The following is a 16,773-nucleotide window of genomic DNA, read 5'->3' on the forward strand; positions in this document are numbered from 1 at the left end:
CTGAATATAAGAATCACTGTTTTGGTTATCTTAGATAAGCCGTGGGTGGGTCCTCTTACAGTGTCCGTCATGTTGAACTGCTTTGTTTTTACAGTAGCCCAGAATGGACAAACCAAACTGACTCAAATAGGGTCAACCATACTTTCTCATTCAAGCTTGGAATGGACGTCAAGTCGAGGAGTTGCAATCTACAACTATACCACTAGATGGCACTAATTCCAACACTTATTTCAAAATAAAATAATTACTGGGTTATTTGTCTTTATTAGTTACTTTGGTGGTGGTTGTAGTTTAATATTAGTAACTAGAAAGTGCATTGATGGCAGGACTGCCAACTAATGTAACAGTATAAAGAATGGACGGCGTATGTGTGACTGAAGAGCTGTTGTGAAGCCTAAAATCTGGTTATACAGGATTAACAGCATTGCTGCTTTGATTGACAGATAGGTGCAATTACAGATGGCTTATTAGAGCACCCAGGTGCCTCAGCTCCACTGATGATGCACGCCTTTGTCGATATTTAGATTAGCCGTGAAGCAGCGTCCAATACTGCTACTATTTTTTTGGCTTTGGAAACCTGTGAGTGACGTCACTCAGGCTCCATCCATTCTTGATACAGTCATTGATGACCACATATCCCCTGTCCTGGCGTCGCTACATTGGCTCTCGGTTGCTTTTAGAATGGATTTTAAAATTTTACTGTTTGTTTTTAAAGCTCGTAATGGCTTAGCCCCCCAGTATTTATCCAAGCTTCCTCATTTCCACACCCCCGTCAGAACACTGAGATCCTCTGAGTCAGCTGCTACTGGTCGCCCCTAAAATAAAACTGAAAACCAAAGGTGATTGAGCCTTTGTGGCGGCGGCCCCTAGGCTCTGGAATAACTTGCCCTGATCATTTGAAGTTTTTAAATCCTCCTTATTAACACACCTTTTAACCAAGTTTAAGTATCCTAGCATTAGCTTTTGTAATTATATGCATTATGTGTATATTATATGTATTAACCCGTGCAGCACTTTGGCAACCTCAGCTGTTTTTAAATGTGCTTTATAAATAAAGTTTGAGTTTAGTTGAGTTGAGATTGATGACAGCGGTTTAACATAACATAACATTTTATTGATTTTATCTTTTATCTCGTGTACTGCTTTTTATTCATTTTATTTTATTTTAATTGTTTTCTATCTTTCTATTATCTACTTCGTGTTTTATTGTGTTTCTATTGTGTTTTATCTTGTTGTACAGCACTTTGAAAACCTTGTGTTTGCTAAAAGCATTTTATACTATATATTATACTATATTTCAAAATAAAAAATATATATATTGGGAATACCTAGTGTACTTAATTTAAGTGTCAAAGTGTCAGTGAAGTCAAATTTTGTGAGTTTTTTTTAGTTAATTTATTTTTGGGGTGTGTTTTTGTGGCACTAATGGTCCTCCATAGCCTCGGGCAGGTTCTTACTGTACATTCCTGTGACTTCACCTCCTCATCCTTCGTGTCCCTCCCTGCCCTAGCGGAGGCGAGCAGCCACCGCAGCTCTGAAGCGGAGTTTCCTGTTGAGTTTCCCTGTTTGAGGGACAGGAACTCCCTGCTCGGCTTCTCTCTCTCTCCCCCGCCCATGATAATAACACCAACCGAGGAAAAAAAAAAAAAAGATTCCTCTGGGCGGACACACACACACCAACAAAAAAAAACTTTGGATTGAAGAAGACTTCCCGGGTCAATAAAGGGATCAACATTCCCGGTTTCATGGCGCTGTAGCTCGGATCAGACCGCAGAAGTTTTCCCGAGCGAACTCGACAAACTCCGGGTGAGTTGATCTCGAAGTTCCAGCCGAAGTTAGCCGAGCACGGCGCGTTAAAAGCGGCTTCGCTTCTTTTCGGGGTGTCGCCTCTCCTCGGCGTTAGTTATCCCGTTAATTAAAAACACTTTGTTTTAAACAGTTGTTAGCTCGGAGCACAGGTTTCATGTGTGAAGCCGTTTTCCTGGATTCAAACAGGGAGGCCCCGAGCTGTGACTAATCTCAGGCCCACGGCACGGAGCGAGGATACGGCCATTAACTACACCTACATGTCGGAGGCAGGGCAGGACTTCCAGGAGGAAAGCTCCATGTTAACATGGCTGAACTTTTTGTTTTTATTTATTTAGAGGATTTCTGTCACTTATTTGTGAAGTTTGAGCTGAGATTTGTGTGATAGTTGAACAAAAAGTTAAAGTTAAACTCAATTATCTGGGCTCTATAGCTGCCAAAAAGTGTTTAAATTGTGAAATTAATGCTTGTTTTTTTTGGTGCATTTGCTCCATTATGTGTTTTATATTAGAGTGTTGTGTTCAGGAACCACCCTCCTTGTGATGCGTTCACTGCCCCTGCCTTTCTCTCCAACATTACCAGTTCAGTCAGCGGTTGCAAACGTGCCACATAAACAAACATTAGGAAAAATAACTTTTTTTTGTTTGTGCACATTATCAGGTTGTTTCTTCAGAGGACAACTATCATAACAACTGTAACTGTTAAAAAACGTATAATGTCTTTATTCACTTCTGCTTTGCTTTTAGTAGTTTCTTATCAAAGTGGAGGAGTTGAATGAAGGAAGGAAGGAAGGAAGGAGAGAGGGCGATGAGGCATTGAGATATCGTTGCTACAACCGCTTTGTTATGTGGGTGATCGAGGATAACGCGCCTCATGAGATAAATGTGGTGTGAAGTCACTGAAACTGAGTAGTTGCTTTTCTATTTCTCACGGTTGTGTGCAGGATTTAGTGGAGTCGCTCCATCGCAAGCCCCCTTGTGTCAACCTCCACTTTCTAAAATGAAAGAGGAATTAGCACCGACAGTGTAAAAGGATGGCGTCACCCACAGGTATCTGACGAGCTTGGCAGTCCTGCCTCTTCTACCTCTACCGCTACCTGACTAATCAAACCACTTGTAATGGCACAGCCACGGAGGCTACCTCTTGGGAATTACCTGCTGAAATGCCGCGTTCGGGGTTTAGTTTGTTCCTCAAACGTCCACTTGAGGCTGGCTACAGAATAAGTCAGTCTCCGTAAGTCCCCATGTTCAAATGTCCAACTTCACAGCAGAAATAAACATGTTTACAGCCTGGTACAAAAAACAGTTTTGGTCTTTATAGCTAATTTCCCCGTTCATGACAACTGTACTGAGGGTGAATTTTTATTGAACTCACCTGTTCAGATTATATTAAGGCTTAAAGTTATGTATAATTAACAGCATTGCAGCTTTGATTGACAGGTAGGTGTTGTTACAGGCAGCTTGTTTGAGTAACCAGGCGTCATTCACGTCGACCGATGATCCACGTCTTTTTAGAGGCAGGACTGACGAGATAGCCACCACCCTCTGAGCTTCAAAATGGCTCTTTAAGAAACCCGTGGGTGACGTCACACATACGCCGTCCATCCTTTTGAATTGGCCACAAAAGGCCATATCTTGAGCCGGTGTTTAGTTTGTCTGCTCTGGGCTATTGTAGAAATAGTTGTGGTTCAAGATTGTGGACGTCCAAGAAATGACATCTGTAGATATGAAAGGTTCATTCTAAGGTAACAAAAACATAATGATCACTGTTTTCAGGTGATTATACACTAATAAAAACATAGTTATGAATGTTTTATTCTGCCTGTTAAATCTGACGCACTGGACCTTTAAGTCAGTGAAGAGGAACTCTTAAATTTGCATTTAGACCAAACAGATGCTGTTTGTTTGGTTCAAGATAAAGTTGTTGCACACACAGGTCGTGTAAACATTCATATTTTTGGAGAAGCGATGTAATTACACGCATCATTCATGACTTCTGGAAAAACTGAGACACTGAGCGCTGAGATGATTTGTGCACTGATAGGCTTTGTGGTGGCATCCTGCAGAATAAGTGTTAAAATGGTGTTTTTTTCACACCTCGTTTATAGAGAAACATCTGCAACTTCCTTCAGGGTGGCAGAGCGTTCGACGAAGACGTCACGTGGCTTTTCTACACAGCTGTTTCATTTTGGCATGCGTGGTGTGGCGTGGCATCATGCGGGGCATCGATTGGTACCGTTGAAGTCGTTTCTCGCCATTAAGATGTGAAAGTAGCTCGGAAAGTGTGATCTGCTGCTCGTCGTCTGTTCACAGCTGCTCGCCAAAGTGTCAAATGTGTCTCATGCTCTGTCTGCATTCGAACCTGAAAGTACTCTGTCATATACTGTATGACAGCTCAGTATGTCTGCTGCTGTTTGCATACAGTTACCAGCTCGAGCGGTCAGTCCGCACGTCGTGTTTTCACTTGCTGCTCCAGCCATGCGTTTAGTTTCAGTTTGATCTGGGGAGGTTTTGTCACGTTAAGTCATTGATTGTTCTAATTTAACACTATTTATCTGATGAAAGTGTAGTGAATGTTTATTTTTATATGATTTAACTGTCAAAGTTTGGGTCGGGTTGGTCAAGTTTGCATTTATGCTTATTCATTAACTGAAAGACAGTGATAAACTGTGGAAATAAAGAACTTAAAAGTACTTTTAGTTTACAATTTTAACTCTTTATCAATACATTTTAACTATTTCATCTGTTTATCCATTACTTTTATTCAACCTTTTATTTTCCCTGTTTCTCCACGACTTGTAGCTTACAGTTTAAACTTTTTAGATAATTGTTTCAGAGGTTTATCCTCATTCCCAGTCCCGGCTGGGACTCACAGGTCGAAATAACTCACTGCAGACACTTTTCATAATGACCACCACCCACTGGCAAAACATAATTATAGTTATAGTCACATTTCTTGAACTCATTTTAGTTAGTTTTGTTTATTTCTTGATAAAATATCTTGTGTGTTGTTGAGAAGCTGAAGTGAGCTCTTGCTGGTATCATTATAGTGTTTGCGTGGTACCTGTGCCTCGCTTGGCACACCTGGGTTACCTGCTTCAGGCTGGTTTAAGCTCCTTACTGGTGTAATTATGGAGCTAGCCCTACAAACACACGGCGTACAGCTTCAGCTCATGCCAACAACATGAACGTTTTAAGAGACTCTAATTTGTTTCTCTCCTGCCTCTTATAAAAGGAAAAGACTCTTGATGCCGTAGTCTTGAGAGGAACTGTGCACTAAAGCCAACACATCATGGTTCCTTTTTTTCAAATGATGAACAAAGTTTCTCTTCAAAGATAAGACACATTTTAAAGCCACTTCATGTTTTTATGTTGCCTTAATTTCCACAGAAGTGAACTAACAAACAAAAGTACAAAATACGATGCAGAGCTCTGTGTGTCCTTTCCTTTGGTTACTTTCAGTTTTTTTGGACCTCAGCTTAAATGTTAAGTGTCGGTCCTTCTTTGCATCACATGCTGAATTCATACTTCCCTGTTTTGTGACTGAAATGACTGATCCGTAGACTGCTTACTCGACTGTTTGCAGCTCAGAACAAACTAAAAAAAGACATTCAGCTGAATCATTAATAGAGATGAGCTTTGAAAACTACTTTACATAGATGGTACTTCCCATCTTACTTCCTCTCGTGTTTCAAACACTTGATTTTGTAACTAACCACACCTATTTTTACTCCCCGTGCAGTTGAATAACTTTATGTCATTGCGTTTGGCACTTTGGCGTTGTGACCATTTCATTTGTGTTGGCTCTAACTTCTACTGTATGTTGATGAATGATCATTACATTAACATTTAGAAGGACTTAAGGATAAGGACATGTTCATATTACTCACATCAAGTGACAGTTGTAGAGGGGGGTAGATTTATCATGTCAGGAGAGGAGGTCCTCTCTGCAGAGCTGGAGGTCTTCAGGAGGTTCTAGGGACGAGAACAGTTCGGATCACCCTGAGCGTACGGGCGTCGTTTATTGGAGGAGGTAACACAGGCCTGTATAAAAGGATTCAAATAGATGGGTGTGGAACTGGCGACTATTTTATAGTCAGCATTAGAGATTTGAATTCAATGCGGGCTGCTCCAGGTGGAGCTCGATGAGCAGCGGGGTAATGTGACCTTTCGGGTTGATTGAAGACCAGACGCACCGCCGTGTTCTGGACCATCTGATGATCCAGCTGTGATTCCTGTATACTTTTCACCCAGTGCAGATGTGAACATCCTCAACAAACAAAAAAAAAACTTGAAAGTCTGCACAGGAAGTTGTATCACTTCAAGTTAACTGTGCCAGAGCACAGAGCCAAGACAATAGAAAATGTGTCACCGTCCAGACTCATGACCTGACCTACATTGTTTGGACGTTTTATGAGGTGATAAAGCAATTTGTCCTGGTTAGGAGGCTGCTTTTCAGAGCGCCGGCCCTTGAAGTAAAATGCGTACTAATCAATGCCATCTTAGTAGACCCGGGTACTGTGCTTATCAGACCTTCAGACCATGCAGTAATCTCATCAGTGCAAAGAAGTCTCAAAGCTGCTGTACCAGCCAGACAACCAACATTTTTGCCTAAGCCTGAGTTCTGTAATCAAAAGAGCAGCTGCCTTGTTGTAATCCGAAGCGGTTGACGGTGGTCACTGTGCACATGCTTTGCAGAAATCTCTCTAGAGTGCAGGTCTGAGCTTGCATCAACCAGGCATGTCCTCTGTACGCTTTGCGGAATGAAGAGTTTTAAAACGCTTTCATAAAAAGGAACTATCTCACTGTCACTGAGTTTGTTTTATCGGCCACCTTGACAAGCTGAAACACTTCTGCTTCTCTGGACTGCTTCTAATCACCGACAGTATTAGGAATGGGCAAAGACGTGGACCTGAGGCGGGCTCAAACAAGCCGCCTCTAACTGACCCTACCTGTCAATCAGAGTGTCCACACCTTTCATTCTGCATAACTTTAAGCCTTAATATAAATTGAACAGGTGAGTTCTATATAAATTCACCCTCAGTACAGTTGTCATGGACGGGGAAATTAGCTATAGAGACCAAAACTGCTTTTTGTACCAGGCTGTAAACATGTTTATTTCTGCTGTGAAGTTGGACATTTAAACATGGGGACTTATGGGGACTGACTCGTGTGGTTGTTTGAGGAACTGCAGTTTTTGGCACTCCTGCATTGACTTCACTTCAGTCAGAGGTTGGGTTACTTGGGGACTTTACTGGATGGCAACCAAGACAAAATTATGATTATTTTCAGAGCATTCGATAGCCACATATCCCATGAGTCACAGGGGTGGGACTCTGTATTGGCTGTTACAGTTTCCAGACTGGTAATCTGGCCGAGGTGAGATCATGAGAAGTTGTTCGTGAAAGGAATTTCTTTTAATCACGTGTCACCTCTCCTCTTTGTGCTCTGTGCTTCATCCACAGTGCAGAAAGGTCGGTGACCTCCTCTGACCGCGGGCCTGTGCACGGCCGGGCTTTTGTGTTGGCGGTCAGTCAGCTGTGGATTGTTTGACTCGCCCTCGATTCTGATTGCAATACTTTTTTTTTTTATTGTTCGGTGTCAGTGACGTCCAAAAGTCTGCAGTCTGCAGTCTGCAGCAGCGTGAGAATGCAAACCAAAGCAGACCTCGCTACTTACTAACAGAGGACTTATCTGACTGATTTCACTTTGTTGACTGTGTGTGTCATGAGAGAATATGTAACAAGACGGTATCTGTTTAACTTGAGAGAAAAAAAGGAAATTTCACACAAGATGCATTTGCAATAAAGATATAATGACTTTATCATAAATCTGTTGATGAAACAATGACTCGGCACATCTTAATTAGCCTGTTGAATTTAATGTAGGAAATCCAGTTTGACTCATGAGTTTTTATTGTTTTAAAATGTTGACTTTTAGTTTAACTTACATTTCCTGCGTGCTTTTATTTTATTTTACTTAGTTTTGCATGTGCATGACATCGTTTTGATTAGTTACTAAAAAGTTTTTTTCCACGCTTGGTTTTAGTTTTTAGTTCAGCTTTAGTTAACTGTAATAACCTGTATGAGTATAAGGTGCAAACAATCTTGAGGGTTGTAAAATATTCGTACAATCCTGTGGCCAAATGCAAGATAAACAGAAAACTGATAAGCCGATGTGAGATAGATTAGGTCAGTTTGTTTTTCAGCAGCGTGTGATTCAGCGCTCACATTGTTGGTTGATAGTCAAACTGTTTGGGCAGGTACTTGTGTTTAAGAGGAACTTAAAGTCTGTGTAAAGGCAATCCTGAGATTTCTTTCAAAACACAATAAATATGTTGGAAAATAGTTGCTGATAAGACTGGAGGACTCTGGAGTTTGAGGTTCAAACAGTTTTTCACCAGTTTTCAGTTTCAGGATTTTGTGGGCGGTCCTTAAAGGGTGGCTCGATGACACGCTGAGGTCACCCTGAGCAGAGCGATAGAGATGAATTCATCTCAGCTTAGAGTGTTTCAGAGTTAGTCATGTTCATTTTCTGAACTCATCTGACACATTTCAGTCAATGCCCACAGTCCTGGAGCCGAGAATTAATTTTTACCTAATTTTTGACACTTAATTTCATAAACTTGTCGATATTTTTAATCATTAAAATTTGGCTGGATGCTTAATAACACTTTCTTCTTTGCTCGGACAAACTCAGAACACACATTTTATTATATTTATTCTTACTTTGCAAAGCACTGGTGTGAAGCTCCAGAGTGTTAGTTGGAGATTATATGTCTTGTTCATCATTTTGACAGATGGAGTCATAAAATTCTGCAATAGGTAACAGGTAATCTTTTATTACCTGTCCATTTTTAGAACTGATTGTTACACATACAGCCTCATTTAATTAAACATCTCAATCACGGTGACATTTAATATACAGAACTTACAGGTTATATATTTTACAGGGACAGGGAGAGAAACGATGAGCAGACTTTTCGAGTCATCACCAGAAGATGCTGCCACTGGCTTACCTTAGCTGCCATAAACATCATCACTTATTTCAGTTCAGCTTTTACTTACATGTCCTTCATCCATCAAGTCCTCTCCAGATTTTTGTCTTGTCTTGTCGTTGATGGAGAATATCCGGTTAACGCGACGCCTGCTGCCTCCACACTGTCCAGCATTTTTCCACCTCCTCTTCCAGGAAACTTTCTCTCTCTCACGCCTTCTACTGTCAAACCAAAACAATGTATAACGATTAAAGTCTGCTCTGTCATTTGTTATCGTGTTCGTTAAGAGTTTCTGCTTTTCTGGATCAAAGTTTTGAAGCTTCTTTTTGTTTTTCAGCAACATGGCGTCCACGGTGACTTTGGAGGATGCTCTCTCCAACGTGGACCTGCTGGAGGAGCTGCCACTCCCCGACCAGCAGCCATGCATCGAGCCCCTCCCGTCTTCGGTCATGTTTCAGGTCGGTGATACAGTCTGATGAACACTAGTAAACTGATCTTCTTGTTTATTTGGTTATTATCAGTTGAACAGATAAAAGATACAGAACCGATAAAGTGTTGTTCCTCTTCTGAACCATGAGAAGAGAGGTTACAGTCACGCTTTATGCTCACACGCTTGTATCTTTTCAAAATTTAGAAATGATGAACACAGAATGATTTGGGTCGGCTGCTAGAGTAAATTCAGTTCATGGGAAACATTGAAGAGCAGTAGTTACTCATGCATGTTCAATGTTTTTGTCTGACACCTGTGCTAGTGCCTTTTCTTTTTTGTAATCACAGTCTCCTATCTTCCCACAGCCCAACTTCAACACCAACTTTGAGGACCGAAATGCGTTCGTCACCGGCATCGCCAGATACATCGAGCAGGCTACCGTCCACTCCAGCATGGTAACACTTAATCTCTTTTATTCTCACCTCAGTAATGACTTCATGGGAAAAACAAATCCAGCAGAATTGGGTCAAATGCTTGCTGTGAACCGGATCTGGTACGGGACTTGCCCGTCCCAACAGAGCGTTTGGTATTGTCTAGCAGGCAGCTTCTAGGATCCAGGCCCAGAAGCAAATGGCCCACAGACAAACGGATGCTTTAGAGCATCTTTTAACAGAAATAGTTGGGCTTTGTGTCTAATTAGTGAGGGATAATTGCTCGGGGGTCTGAATCAAACAGCACTTTGTATGGGGGAAGGGCTGACGCACTTCGCTGCCATCCGCTGGGAATAAATTAGAAAAGAAGGTGCACGCATGTTGTAGTTCTTATGTACTTGCGTGTGGAATTAATTTGATCTCTGGTCATCGATGTGAATGATTGTTTTGTGTGTAATCAGAACGAGATGCTGGAGGAGGGGCAGGAGTATGCGATCATGCTGTACACCTGGAGGAGCTGCTCACGTGCAATACCACAGGTAATCGATGTGTTACTGCTAACAGTGTGCGATCATATCACAGTATATGTAGACTAAAACGATTAGTGAATGAATGTGTTGACAGAAAACAAAGCCCTGATCTTTTATCATAACATTTCAGTGAGTAAAAGCTTCCTGAAGTTTCACTTTGTTTGTGTTTCTCTGTCTTAGGTGAAATGCAACGAGCAGCCCAACAGAGTAGAGATCTACGAGAAGACAGTGGAGGTCCTGGAGCCCGAAGTCACCAAGCTGATGAATTTCATGTACTTCCAGGTAATTCACATTCTGCATCAGCAGAGACTGTCTGCTGTATGAAGGCCAAGTTGCCTAAAACCTAATCATCCCTCTCATCTTTCTCTCTCCCCCAGCGTACAGCGATCGATCGTTTCTGCGGAGAAGTCCGTCGCCTGTGTCACACCGAGCGCAGGAAAGACTTTGTCTCCGAGGCGTACCTGCTAACCCTCGGGAAGTTCATCAACATGTTCGCCGTGCTGGATGAGCTGAAGAACATGAAATGCAGCGTCAAGAACGACCACTCCGCCTACAAACGGTATTCAGACTGCATTCACATGCCAGCAGACACTAGATGGCAGCATCAGTCAGCGTCCACGCTTTATCTCACCGCAGAGAGGGTCAGCATTTATTAAACAGGATAAACAGGTTATGTGATGAAGTGCAACGACGTGCAGAGCATTTGAGCAATGTAAGCGGGGTTGAGGCATCGCTCTCATGTGCAGCGCTCACAGTCTTACTCCACCTGTGCGTGAGTGTGTCATTACATCGGGTGATCTGTCAGCTCCGTTTGGAGGTTAGATGCTTTTCCCACGTCAACCGCAAATGGATTTCTGAGCAGCAAAGTCAGCAACACATTAGAAACAAAGTAGGACAGACGTGGTTTGTCTCGCAACACTGACAGCGACCAAAGTTTCCCCCGCTGCACGAGTCTCCGACTTGGAAAGCTCTCACTGCGTCATGCACGTCTGTGATTACACGTCCCTCCCGTCCATGTAGCTGGAGGTTTAGCAGAGTGAGATGCTTCTTTATGTCGCATTCTGCAGCTCTGTGCAGTCCTGGACGCCGGTGGGCTAGTTATTAGATTAGATTAGATTAGATATACTTTATTCATCCCACCACAGGGAAATTCACTTGTGACAGCAACAAGATATAGAAACAAAAGTAAAGGAGGCCAAAACAAAAAAACGAAGCACAATAAACACAGAAATTAAACAGACAGAGATATCTAAACTACACACTGACCACAATAAAGTAATCAACCTTCAAAGACAGACAAGTACTGAGGATAAGTGTGGCATGATATATAAAGAGTATTGTAGTGTAAAGTGACCATAGTGTAAGTAATCTTGCAAAGAAAGTAACTATGATATAAATAATAGTATTATTTCCAGAGTAGCTATGACATATATATGATATTTTCTCACGTGCCGGATATAATTGCACGCCTGCGGGTCTCGAGTTTGACATACATGCTTCACCTTTTTAATGTATATACGTTCAGGTTTTCAGCACAGGATAAATATCGCGAATATAATAACCGGATCAAAGGGGGAAAAAAGTTACCAATGTTTGAACTCCTGTTATTCTTTGTCTGACATACATTTCTTGCTCTGAGTCACTAAATTAAACTACAGTTCCCCTAATTTGAGATTTGTCAACAAGAAATGTAATGTTGCCACAGATTGAGTTCATTTTTTGAAGCCTGTATTTGTTTACATTTTGCCTAGCAACATTAACACAACAGTACGCTGAATTAGATGTTGTCAGTTTCCTGTTTGCGATCTTCCCCTAGATGCAGACGCTGAATTACTTTGACAGTGAATAAAACATAATCATTCTTATAAAGAGTGTCTTTTTTTTAAGTTGTTCAGTCGAGATGGACAAAGTGGAAGTAACACTGGATCTAAAAATATGCGACAGAGTTGTGAGAGCTCTCCCTCGAGCCTGCTCTTCCTGAGAATCTGCTTAATGTCTGCATGGTGTGATTTGTTTAATTAAAAACAAAATCTGTTTCTTCGCCCAGAGCTGCCCAGTTCCTCAGGAAAATGTCTGAGCCTTCGTCCATCCAGGAGTCTCAGAATCTGTCCATGTTCCTGGCGAACCACAACAAAATCACTCAGGTTGGTCAGCGGTATTACAAGTGAATAATTTGACTTGAAAAGGGCAATTTCTTTAACGTCAGGGTTCAGACAGGTCTGCAAAAATACACAGCTTTAAATACGTCGGAGTCTGTTTTGTCTGCAATAATGTCGACGCCGCCAGTTTTCTTTCTTTGCAATCACCAGAATGTGCACGACAAGTCTGAGGTGATTTAAAGTCACATAAACGCAGAGAAAAGTGAATTTACTGCATGATTTAAAAACTCTTATCATTTGATATTTAATCGTCTATTCTGTGATGTCTGGCAGTCTTTGCAGCAGCAGCTGGAGGTGATTAATGGATACGAGGAGCTGCTGGCAGACATCGTCAACCTGTGCGTCGATTACTACGAGAACAAGATGTACCTCACTCCCAATGAGAAACACATGCTGCTCAAAGTAAGTAAAGCCTCCGAAGCTGCAGGTGTGTGATCCAAACAATTTACAGAAGCATTGTTGACGGTAATGGACATCCTGTATATAACCACCTCACAGGTAATGGGCTTCGGCTTGTACCTCATGGACGGAAACAGCAGCAACATCTACAAACTGGATGCCAAGAAGAGAATTAACCTGACCAAGATTGACAAGTTTTTCAAGGTATAACTACACAACAGTTCCTTAGTCTGTGGCTCTGTAAAATGGTTAAACTATGGTAATACTGTTTAAGCTGAGCCAAAAGTACTACAAGGAGTTTTTAACTGCTTATGAAACAGTCCCAGTTTAATACTGATGGCTCTAGATGACCTACATAATCAAAGACCATCAGTAAGAAGATTATTTCTATATATGATTATTTTCAATGCTTGGTACTCGCTTGGATTTGTTCGGATTTGCGTAGAATTGTGTATGTTTGTTTACACGTGTGTTTGTTATGATTATATTAATTCTGAACAAAAACTAGCAAGTCGACTGCTTGCAACAACACAAGACATATCAGCCAGTCGAAGTCAGCTCCTGTTCTGGCACGACACCATCTTCATCTCCCATCTTCCATTGTCCTGTGCTCACCATGTTTGAAACCCTCCTCTTCCCCGTAGTCCGAATCACCTGGTGGCACAAACACTAACACTCCCCCGCTGAGTTCACCGTCTTGGCAGCCTGGCTAACAGACTGAGCTAACATAAGCTAACGGCATATACAGCAACCATCTCTGGCTGCAGTTAAATCACAGAGAGAGTTGAGCTGGAATGTACGTTATAATCTCATTGCATGCTATCCTATATGCTTGATTTGCAGTAGAGTATTCCTCATTTTCCGCAAGTCAAAATGAACGCTGTGATGGTTGTTTACATTTTTCAGCATTTATATTTGGATGTTTTCGTTTAATCGGTCCATTAGAACGTCATTTACTTTGGCATTTTTCCACGATGGGTTGTTTGCATCCTTCTTGTCCGTTTTACATCATGTCATTTCAACCTGTGCACGCACTGTTTAATATGCCATTAATAATGCTAAATCTGTGTGTCGTCGGTGTTTACAGCAACTCCAGGTGGTCCCTCTGTTTGGTGATATGCAGATTGAATTGTCTCGGTACATCAAGACCAGCGCTCACTTTGAAGAGAACAAATCCAGGTGAGAGGGAACACGCACACACTGAGAGCTAGAGCCATTGATGAATAATTGTTTACCTCATGATGCTGATGGTTAAGACTTATATTAAAGCTGGTGTACAAGTATAAAGATGTAGAGGGTGGTGTTAAATGTTAAAACACTACTTCAAACTACAACCTCAACAGTTAATATAATAGTTAAATGAGCACCTGAAGCATTATAAGCTTGAGTATTGGATCACATTGGATTGTACAAGTGGACCTAATGAAGTGTATTTCTACACGTTACCTCCGTCGTCTTCTGCTCTCTGTATTTTTTCATTTTTCATCTGTCTTTATAATTTCTTCCCTGTTACTCACTCTTCCTCTCTCATCCATCTCTCACCCTACAGGTGGACTTGCACGTCGATATCCAGCAGCCCCCAGTACAACATCTGCGAGCAGATGATTCAGATCCGCGAGGATCATATGCGCTTCATCTCGGAGCTGGCTCGCTATAGCAACAGCGAGGTTGGTATGAGTGATAAGGTTTGAAGTGAGACACCCGGGTGTTAGATTGTCTTTGAAGAGCGGATCAATACAGTACATTATGTTCAGACGAGAACCTCGCGAAATATACATCCATCACCTGGTTGACGTGAAAGACGATCTTCTTTACAAACAGGCTTTAAGAGCTCTCTGGGAGAGTTTGAATTCCCGACGGTGAAGCTTTTCAGCAACTCTCAACTCTGTGATTCAGATGCAAGTTTAAGCTGTTAAATAAATAAAAGAAGAACCTCTGATGATCACAGCCAATTTTCATCACTCCGGCTTTGCTCCTTCTTACACATGTCTACAAATGTCTCTGATTGATTGTAAGGCTGCACCAGACACAATCTTGCTCTGTGGTGAAAGCACAGGTTTCCCCATTTCTTTGAGTGAGATAGTGCATTTTGGCCAAAGTTGGAAATATACAGCCCGCCAAATCGAATGATCAGACTGGACTAACCTTCCAAAGTCAACCTGAAATGTCTCTGAGACTATCGAGGTGGATTCTTAGACTAAACTGATACCTGTTGTGTTTATTTCATGTACCCAGCTTCTAAATCTGAGTGTGACTCACAATTTACGCTGCAAAATAGTGACACAAAGAAATTTTATTTGGTTTGTGTCCGATGGTTTGAGAGAGAGAGAGCAGTGGTTGAGAGACATAGACAGTGAATGAGAGTGAGCGGGCATCGGAATCGATAAAGTCGGTTAATCAGCGAAATAAAAACACAAATAGACAGCAGCTTGTAACACATCGCCACACAACCCTGCAGTGCCTGATCCTGCCTGAAGTCAGCGTTTTAAATGTTCGCTGTGTGTTAAAGTGCTTTAATTTGTGTCGGTGTAGGTGGTGACGGGATCCGGGCGTCAGGAGGCCCAAAAGACGGATGCTGAGTACAGGAAGCTGTTCGACTTGGCCCTGCAGGGCATGCAGCTGCTCTCTCAGTGGAGCGCTCACGTCATGGAAGTGGTGAGGAAGCACACAGACACAGATTGATGGTCATGAAGTTAAATATTGTACTGGGAGTGGATTTAATGGGTTTGGATCTCCACAGTACTCCTGGAAACTGGTTCACCCGACTGACAAGTACTCCAACAAGGAGTGCCCCGACAACGCCGAGGAGTACGAGAGAGCCACCAGATACAACTACACAAGCGAGGAGAAGTTCGCTCTTGTGGAGGTCAGCCATGACGTCATCGCACTCGTTTTTTTTTATGATCTCCTCGTCGTCTTGTTACTGATTTTAAATGATGCACCTTTCCTGGCAGGTGATGGCCATGATTAAGGGACTGCAGGTGCTGATGGGACGCATGGAGAGCGTGTTCAATCACGCCATCCGTCACACCATCTACTCGGCCCTGCAGGACTTCGCTCAGGTCACTCTGCGCGACCCCCTGCGCCAGGCCATCAAGAAGAAGAAGAACGTCATCCAGAGGTTCGAATCGCACCACAGATGACTCAGACCTGAGAGGATTTTGCAGTAGTTCTAATAATTATGTATTTCAGACATGTTGAGCTTACAAGTGGATACCTGAGACTTATTACGCAACACAAGTAGTTTTACAAGTTTTTATGTTTCAAAAAGTGTCTCCACTTTTCATCAGTCATCAGTGAAGGATGTGATTATATAAGCACATCTTCTTCTCTCTCTTTCAAAGGCTCTGGGCTTTGTCTAAGGTCGTTACACTCAATATTTTATAAAAAGAATGGATCAAATAACTACGTGTAATATGAAAGATGTGTTTCTCTCAACTCTGCGGAGCTTTCAGGTCGTTTTTTATTTATTTTCTGATCAGCAGCTTTACTGTTTTGGTTCTCTCTCACAGCTTTGGAAATTCAGTTTTTCATTAAGAAATAATAAGGTCCATACATTTCAATCATATCCTGAACATTAAAGTCAAATCTGTTTGTTATTCCTCTTTTGTAAATCTTCGCAGATTGCACTCAAAATAGATAATCCAGAAACAAGTGAAGACCAGCAAAATAAATAAAGATGGAGAAATAAAATAAATACAAATAAATGCCAAATACAGAAACTTTTATTTATTTATATAGCACCTTTCATGCAAACATGCAGCAGAAATAGACATCAGTGATTAGAATCCAGCAGAACAGATACAAAAATAAAACAAACTGTGAAACTTGTGTGTCAGAAGTCTCAATCTCGAGACTGAGACCTGATTCTGCAACATTTGTTCAAAAATTCAGTCTTGTCTTCAAAAAAAGGCACCGGAGAGCTTCAGAGTCGAGCGCAGTCGAGTTTTATTCTCTTCACAATAAAACAAAACTCGAGTCCGACTTATGCTCGAAACATCGTCTTTCATAATCGCCCATAG

General features: G+C 41.7%; 1 protein-coding gene across 1 annotated transcript in view; it reads left to right on the forward strand.

The window, feature by feature from the left end:
- The first annotated feature begins 1,478 nt into the window (after window positions 1-1,478).
- The window catches only part of cyfip1 (cytoplasmic FMR1 interacting protein 1), a 31,824-nt gene continuing 16,529 nt past the window's right edge, over window positions 1,479-16,773 (forward strand). The window contains exons 1-14 of the mRNA XM_010744014.3: window positions 1,479-1,806; window positions 9,140-9,260; window positions 9,598-9,687; window positions 10,125-10,202; window positions 10,374-10,475; window positions 10,571-10,752; window positions 12,241-12,337; window positions 12,626-12,754; window positions 12,851-12,955; window positions 13,839-13,930; window positions 14,301-14,418; window positions 15,284-15,406; window positions 15,492-15,617; window positions 15,706-15,872. Coding sequence (XP_010742316.1) covers window positions 9,144-9,260; window positions 9,598-9,687; window positions 10,125-10,202; window positions 10,374-10,475; window positions 10,571-10,752; window positions 12,241-12,337; window positions 12,626-12,754; window positions 12,851-12,955; window positions 13,839-13,930; window positions 14,301-14,418; window positions 15,284-15,406; window positions 15,492-15,617; window positions 15,706-15,872 — 1,526 coding nt within the window. The 5' untranslated portion in view covers window positions 1,479-1,806; window positions 9,140-9,143. The remainder of the gene's footprint in view (window positions 1,807-9,139; window positions 9,261-9,597; window positions 9,688-10,124; window positions 10,203-10,373; window positions 10,476-10,570; window positions 10,753-12,240; window positions 12,338-12,625; window positions 12,755-12,850; window positions 12,956-13,838; window positions 13,931-14,300; window positions 14,419-15,283; window positions 15,407-15,491; window positions 15,618-15,705; window positions 15,873-16,773) is intronic.

Source organism: Larimichthys crocea, chromosome XVII (assembly GCF_000972845.2).
Source record: "Larimichthys crocea isolate SSNF chromosome XVII, L_crocea_2.0, whole genome shotgun sequence".
NCBI classification, from domain to species: domain Eukaryota; kingdom Metazoa; phylum Chordata; class Actinopteri; family Sciaenidae; genus Larimichthys; species Larimichthys crocea.